At 48.7% G+C, this 7,826-nt stretch overlaps 1 protein-coding gene across 1 annotated transcript; it reads right to left on the bottom strand.

The window, feature by feature from the left end:
* Positions 1-2,906: 2,906 nt before the first annotated feature.
* Positions 2,907-6,123, bottom strand: LOC308268449 (interferon lambda-1-like; the record flags this gene model as incomplete). Its single annotated transcript, XM_080703577.1, has 5 exons — positions 2,907-3,005; positions 3,087-3,173; positions 3,255-3,398; positions 5,624-5,701; positions 5,941-6,123. The coding sequence occupies 5 exons, from the start codon at positions 6,121-6,123 to the stop codon at positions 2,907-2,909; spliced, it is 591 nt and encodes a 196-aa protein (XP_080559703.1).
* Between the last annotated feature and the right edge of the window lie 1,703 nt (positions 6,124-7,826).

Raw genomic sequence — 7,826 nt, forward strand, 5'->3', positions numbered from 1 at the left:
CGACACAGTGAGCCAGCCCAGAAATATGGGCGGGGCTCCCTCCCACTTGCCCTGGAAAATTTTCTTACATAGTATGTTGTCCAGAATTCCTGCACATGTGCGGCGGGAGCAGTCTACTTTTGGGGAGATTTCTTCAAAAATTCAAGGTGGATTGGATTGGAACTGTCAGTCTCTCCCAAATACTGGCCGCTCTGCTGCCGCCATCTTAGTCCATCTCTGTAAAACTTTAACTTACATAGTATGTTGTTCAGAGTTCCTGAGCATGTGGGGCAGGAACAGTCTACTTTTGAGGAGATTTCTTCCAAAATTCAATGTGGATTTGGTTGGCTCTGTCTGCCTCTCCTGAATACTGGCTGCCACCGCTACCACAATTTTGGTCTGTCTCCGCAAAATTTTTTCTTACATAGTATGTTGCCCAGAGTTCCTGAGCATGTGGGGCAGGTGCAGTCTACTTTCGGGGAGATTTCCTCAAAAGTTCAGGGTGGATTAGAATGAATCTACCTGCCTCTCCCTGATACTGGCTGCTTCCACAGCTGCCATCTTGGCCCTCCTCCCGAGCATTTTTCTTACATAGTATGTTGTCCAGAATTCTTGAGCATATGGGGGCAGGAGAAGTCTTTTTGGGGGGGAGATTTATCCAACAGTTCAAGGCCGGTTGGATTGGATTTATCTATCTCTCTCGAATACTGGCCATCTCCACCATCTAGGTCTGTCTCTTCTCTCTTATATTTTAGGTAGGAAGTCATGGCTATAAATGTCTCTGTATGTTGTTCCAATCAGATATTAAACCAAAATCTGATGTCTGGGGTTTCTCAGAGGAATACCTGTCCTATTTGGCCGCTGCCAGCTATTGTTGCTGTGGTCACGGTCACCACTGCCCCTATTTTTTATTTCTTATTTTGAAACATTTTCTCACTGAGTTGCAAAGGGCCTCACTAAGTAGTAGCTGAGGCTGGCCTCAAACCATGATCTTCCCATCTCAGCCTCCCAAATTGTGGGATTACAAGCGTGCGCCAACACGCCCAGCTCTTCATTTTTTATTTTGAAATAGAGTCTTGCTAAGTGGCTGGGGTTGCCCTCGAACCTGTGATCTGTCTTAGCCTCTCAAGTACTAAGATAACAGTGTGTGGTACCATGCCCAACTGCAAAATATTTTAATGTTTAACAATAGAAAACAGTGCTGCCATCGGAGAGACACGAGACGTCCATCCTGCAAGAGATTCACAACCTTGGGACCTCCAGGTTCCACTTTTGGCTCCTGCCTGGGCCCCCCACTCCCAACTTTTCTTTGCTGATGGGCTCTAAATGTGTTCAGGAATCCAACCTCGCAGGGCAGGCTCATAGAGAAAGTGTCCTCCCCTCGGGAGTGAATCTTGGTTCATTCAAGAGGATTTTTGTAGTTCCATCTTCCTTGAAAATAATTGGTTTAGATTTTGGCATGTGACTGAACTCTGACCAATGAGACAAGCATGCATACTTAATAGGGGGGTTGAGTTTTTGTGAAACTCCCTATTACAGGAGTTTCCCTTGCCCTTTAGAAGGATAGAAGCCGGGCGTGGTGGCGCACGCTTGTAATCCCAGCGCTTGGGAGTCTGAGATAGGAAGATTGCACAGGTTCAAAGCCAGCCTCAGCTACTGAGTGATGGTCTCGCAACTTAGTGAGACCCTGTTTCCAAATAAAGTATAGAATAGGTCTGGGAGCATATCCTGGAAATAGAAAAGCCCCTGGTTCCACCCCCAGTACCACTAAAAAAAGAAAAAGAGTATAGAAGCAGACTTGGGAGAGTGACTCAGCGGTAGAGGTACTTACCCTGGCCCTGGCACCATGAAACAAACAATAATAACAAACACACAAAAGAAAAGAAAAGAAAAAGAAAGGAAAAGAAAAGAAAGAAACAAGAAAGGGTGGAAGAAGAATCAAGGCCTCAGACATTTCGAAGCAGAGGCAGGCTAGCCACAGGAGGTCTTGTCCAAATTTGTGACCCACAGAAGCAATCTGCACAGTATGGTGGTTGTTGCTTCACTCCACTAAGTTTAGTTTATTGTGACTTGGAGGTGGTTTGTGTGTGAGTTCAAGTGCCAATACTGCAAAATAAATGAATATAAATTAATAAATAAAATTGGGCTAGAGGTAGAATTCTAGAGATAGAATGCCCCTGGGTTTCATCCCCAGTACCACAATAAATAAATAAATATCCTAAGTTTATAGATCCCCATGTGTTCTAGGTATACAGAGAAAACAGAGATATGCAGTTCATACAGACAGAGGGACACAGACATATAACATATGTATGAACATACACACATATACATACACTTGCACACATATGGCCATGACTATGCACAGTTATACATCTTTGGTTAGTCTTAGTTTGGAAGACAATCCCTTGAATAAAGTCACAGAAGTCAGACACACATGCAATCAGTCACCAACGAACATCCACACTCGGTCACAGAGGCACGACCATACATACACTCAAGGATTCACTGGTCACAGAAAGGCTAATTCTTTAGTATTTATTTGCACATATGGTATAAAAGTACAAAAATAAACTCAGTCCTGGGTCTGAGTCAGGACTGTAGCTCTATAAATAAAAAATCGGAGAACTAGGCATGGTGGCGCACGCTTGTGATCCCAGCATTTGGGAGGCTGAGACAGGAGGATCCAGGTTCGCGACCAGCCTCAGCTACTTACTGCTGCTCTCTGCAACTTAGTAAGACCATGTTTCAAAATAAACACTAAAAAATAGGGCTGGGGGTGTAGCTTGGAGGTAGAATGCCCCTGGGTTCCATCCCCAGGGCCGCAAAAATAAAGAATTAAAATGAGAGGAAATAACTTAAGGCAGGGTGGGGTTTTCATGCATAAATAAGCTCTGGGGTCCCAGGCCAACTGGGGATGGTCTGGGTCACACACACAGGTCTCCACTGGCGACACATCTCAGGTCCCGGGTGAGGAGGCGAAAGAGGTTGAAGGTGACAGAGGCCTCCAGGCAGCCGGGGGACTCCTGTGGGGACAGGGCTGGCTCACGAGGGCCCATGGTCAGGGCTGCAGGGGCTCCACACCCCTGTTCCTCCCGCTCGCTCACCTTGTCCTGGGCGACCTGGAGCCTGTGCAGCCAGTGGGCCAGGCGGCCACTGCGGGGCCTGGGGGCTGCTGTGGGCTGAGCCGGGGCCTGTGGCAGAGGAGGCAGCGTGAGGCGGGAGCACGGGCTCAGAGCCCAGCGTGGGAGGGAGGCCCGGGGCCCAGCACTCACACAAGCCTGCAGCTGGGAGTGGAGGTGGCGCAGAGTGTGGAGGGGCTGGTCCAGGACGTCCCCCAGGGCAGAGTCACACACCTTCCCCAGCACCTTCAGTGTCAGGGCCAGCTCAGCCTGCAGGGCCGCGGGGCGCTCCCACACCTGAGGAGAGGTGAGAAGGAGCAGCTGAGCGAGGTACACCAGGAAAGATGATGAGAATGTCCGGCAAGGGGACGGGCTGGGGAACAGGGAACGGGCAGGTGAGATGGGAGGCATGATGCGGACAGGTGATGGTCCAGTGAGAGGAGACAGAACAGGAACACATGAGGAAGGATGCGGGTGAAGACGATAAGGTGCCTTAGAAAGATAAGGGTGGAAATGGGCACAGTGGCCCATCCTGTAATCTTAATCCTTGGGAGCCTGAGACAGGAGGATCACAGATGTGAGGCCAGCCTTAGCAACTTAGAAAGAACTTTTTTCCTTCCTCCCTCCCTCCCCCGCTCCCTCTTTCTTTCTTTCTTTCTTTCTTTCTTTCTTTCTTTCTTTCTTTCTTTCTTTCTTTCTTTCTTTTCCTCTCCTCTCTCCTCTCCTCCTCCTCGTCCTCCTCGTCCTCCTCCTCGTCCTCCTCCTCCTCGTCCTCCTCCTCCTCGTCCTCCTCCTTCTTCTTCTTCCTCCTCCTCGTCCTCGTCGTCCTCCTCCTCCTCCTCCTCCTCCTCCTCCTCCTCCTCCTCCTCCTCCTTCTTCTTCTTCTTCTTCTTCTTCTTCTTCTTTTCTCTCTCTCTCTCTCTCTCTCTCTCTCTCTCTCTCTCTCTCTCTCTCTCTCTCCCTCCCTCCCTCCCTCTCATCTCATCTCATCTCATACTGGGGATTGAATCCAGGGGCATTCTGCTCTGAGCTACACCCTCAGCCCTATTTTATTTTGAAACAAAATCTCACTAAATTGAGAAGGCCTGGCTAAATTGCTGAGGCTGTCCTCTAACCTCTGATCCTTTTGTCTCAGCCTCCCACATACTAGGATTACAAGTGTGCACCACCACGCCTAGCCAAAACCCTATTTCTTTTTTTCTTTTTTCTTTTTTTTTTTCGGGTCTGGGGATGGAACCCAGGGACATTCAACCTCCAAGCTACACCCTCTCCCCTATTTTTTAGTCTTTATTTTGAAACCGGGTCTCACTGAGTTGCAGAGGGCCTCACTAAGTAGCTGAGGCTGTCCATGAACCGTGATCCTCCGGTCTCAGCCTCCTGAATGCTGGGATTATAAGCATGTACCACCACACCTGGTTTAAAAACCCTATTTCAGCCAGTCGTGGTGGCGCACAGTACTTGGGAGGCTGAGATAGGAGAATCGCATGTTCGCAGCCGGCCTCAGCTACTTAGCAACAAAGCAAAAAGTAAAAAAAGCAAAAAAGTAAGAAAGCCTGCGCCGGGCATGGAGGCACACACTTGTAATCCCAGCATTCAGGAGGCTGAGACCAGAGGATCACGGTTCGTGGACAGCTTCTGCTATTTAGTGAGGCCCTGTTTCAAAAATAAAGAATAAAAAATAGGGTAGAGGGTGTAGCTTGGCGGTTGAATGCCCCTGAGTTCCATCCCCAGACCTGCAATAAATAAATAAATAAATAAATAAATAAATAAATAAATAAAAAGGGCTGGGGATGTACCTCAGAGGTAGAATGCCCAGTAAACACACACACACACACACACACACACACACACACACACACACACATACACATACACATGTACCAGTAAAAGAAAGGCTAGGGAAGCCGGGCATGGTGGCGCACGCTTGTAATCCCCGTGCTTTGGAGGCGGAGACAGGAGGATCAAGCAGGTTCAAAGCCAGCCGTGCTGGCTTAAGAGACCCTGTTTCCAAATAAAAAGATCTGCCAGTGTAGCCGGAGGTAAAAGGCCCCTGGGTTCCATCTCCTGTACCACCAAAAAGAAAAAAAAAAAAAAAAGAAAGAAAGAAAAGAAAGGTGAAGGAGACTGAGTCAGTGTGGGGAGTGGACAGGGTGAAGCTGAGCAGGACAGAGGCACAGAGCAGACAGACTGATGCTCTGCTGCATGGAAGGAAGCGAGGTATGGAGAGTAGAAATGAGCTGGGTTGGGGGCCTGGGATGTAGCTCAGTGGCAAAGCAGGTGCGGTGCTCTGGGTTCAATCCCCAGTTCCAAAAAAAAAAAAAAAAAAAGAAAAAGAAAAAAGAAAAGAAAAAAGAAAAAAAGAAAGAAAGAAAAGACAAAGAAATCAGAAACAAAAAAGAGTGGCAGTGAGAGGGGACAGGTGAGGGGCACTGGGAAGTGCACAGGCAGAGGGAGAGGAAGGGCCACTTTGTTAGGGGCGCAGGGGCAGGGCAAGGGCAAGGGTGGCCTGGCGTCCAACTCACCTGCAGCTGCCTCAGGTCCCAGGTCTTGGGGAACAGTGGGGAGCTGCACTTGGAGTCTTTCAGCAAGAGCCACTCTTTCTAGGGAGCAAGGCCACAGGTTAGCCCACTTGGCAGGGCTGGAGGCTAGCTCACAGCAGCAGGATGAAGGTTGGCCCAGCAGAGAGGCTTGAGTCAAACCCTTCTCAGAAAGGGTAGAGGCGAGGCGTAGCTGGAAGGCTGGAGGCTAGACCACAGCTGAAGTCAGAGGTTTGCCCAGCGCCAGGCCAGCAGCTGGGCCACAGCAGGAGACATAGAAGTTGGGCGCACCACAGACTCACCAAAGCATCCTTGGCTTTTTTGAAGGCTTCCAGCTCTCGTGGTGACAGCGACTTGAACCTGTCCAAGTGGCACAGCACCGCGGTTGTAGTGGGCTTGGAAGTGGGGACAGGGCCTGCGCTGGGCCTGCCAAGCACCACGCTCATCAGCACCAGGAGCCACAGCGTGCAGGTTGCTGAAGCCATGGCCAAAGCACGACTGCATCCCGGGATGCATGGTTCTGCTTTTAGCCAGGCTGGAGGTGCAATCTCAGTGATGTGTGTAAAGTGAAAAGGAAATGAGAACTTCCACTTGAGGCATGAGTGGGCGGGGCCTGTCCCTGTTCCCAGGTGAGTAAGCAGGTGTGGGTGTGGCCAGGTGAGCCTGGAGCCGGCCCTAGAAGGAAAAAGAAACTGAAATTCAGTCTACGGAGCCTGGGAAAAAAACCTCTTTGGGGGCCCCCTCTCGGCTTTCAGCTGGCGGACTGGGAAGTCCCTGACTGGCTGAGTTGGAGGGATGGGGAGCTGGCCTGGGGACTCCACAGGGCGGCAGAGCTCAGGACTGGGGTGTGAAGGAGGCTGCTGATAACAGAGGAGGAGCTTCTGCTGTTTTTTCTTTTTTGAAAGAATGGTCCACAAACTAATTCATTTCAGGCTCCTAATAGTCGAAAGGAGTTGCTTTTATGATTGTGAATGCTGTTTTATTTATTTATTTTTTTTCAGTACTGGGGATGAAACCCAGGGGCATTCTACCTCTGAGCTATACCCCCAGCCCTATTTTATTCTTTATTTAGAAACAGGGTCTCACTGAGTTGCAAAGGGCCTCACTAAGTAGCTGATGTTGGCCACAAACCGCGATCCTCCTGTATCAGCCTCCCAAACGCTAGGATTACAAGTGTGTGCCACCATGCCGGCTCTGTGATGCTAATTTTAGTTGTCAAATTGGCTGGATGTGGTGCTGCATACCTGTAATCCCAGAACTTGGGAAGCTGAGATAGGAGGGTCACAAGTTCGAAGCCAGCCTCAGCAATTTAGCAAGATCCTGCTTCAAAATAGGAAATAAAAGGACTGGGTGTGAGGCAGGAATGGTGGCGCACGCTTGTAATACCAGCATTTGGGAGGCTGAGACAGGAGGATCACACTTCATGAACATCCTCAGCTACTTAGTGACACCCTTCACAACTCAGTAAGACCTTGTTTAAAAATTAAAGAATTAAAAATAGGGCTGGGGTTGTACCTTGGAGGTAGAATGCCCCTGGGTTCCATCCCCAGTGCCACCAAAAAAAAAAAAAAAAAAAAAAAAAAAAAGGCTGGGGAGCATGTAGCTCAAAGGTACAATGCCTTTGAGTTCAATCTCCAGAACCAAGGAAATAAGAAAAAAAAAAAAAAAAAGGTATTAGCTTGACTATATTCCCAGCCTTATTTTATTTTTTATTTGGAAACAGGGCCTCACTAAATTGCTGAGGCTGGCTGTGAACCTGTAATCCTCCTGTTTCAGCTTCCCAAGTGTGCGGTACCATGCCCAGCTTGTAAAATATCATTTCTGAATCTAACTGTGGGATGATTCTGGAAGAAACTGACATTAATTACTTGGCCAAGGGGCTGGATGGAACAAAAAGGCAGAGAAAAGGCAGATTCACTCTGTGCCTTTCCTCCTCCTCTTCTTCCTCCTCCTCATCTTCCTCCTCTGCTTTTTTTTCTGGTACTGGGGATTGAACCCAGGGGCATTCTATCTCAGAACAATACCTCAGCATTTTCTCCTCCTCCTCCTCCTCCTTCTTCTTCTTTTTCTTTTCTCCTTCTCCTTCTCCTTCTCCTCCTCCTCCTCTTCCTCCTCGTTGTTGTTGTTGTTGTTGTTGTTATTATTATTATTATTATTATTTATTTGCAGTACTGGGAATGGAACCAGA

Source organism: Muscardinus avellanarius (genome assembly GCF_963383645.1).
Source record: "Muscardinus avellanarius genome assembly, chromosome: 10".
NCBI classification, from domain to species: domain Eukaryota; kingdom Metazoa; phylum Chordata; class Mammalia; order Rodentia; family Gliridae; genus Muscardinus; species Muscardinus avellanarius.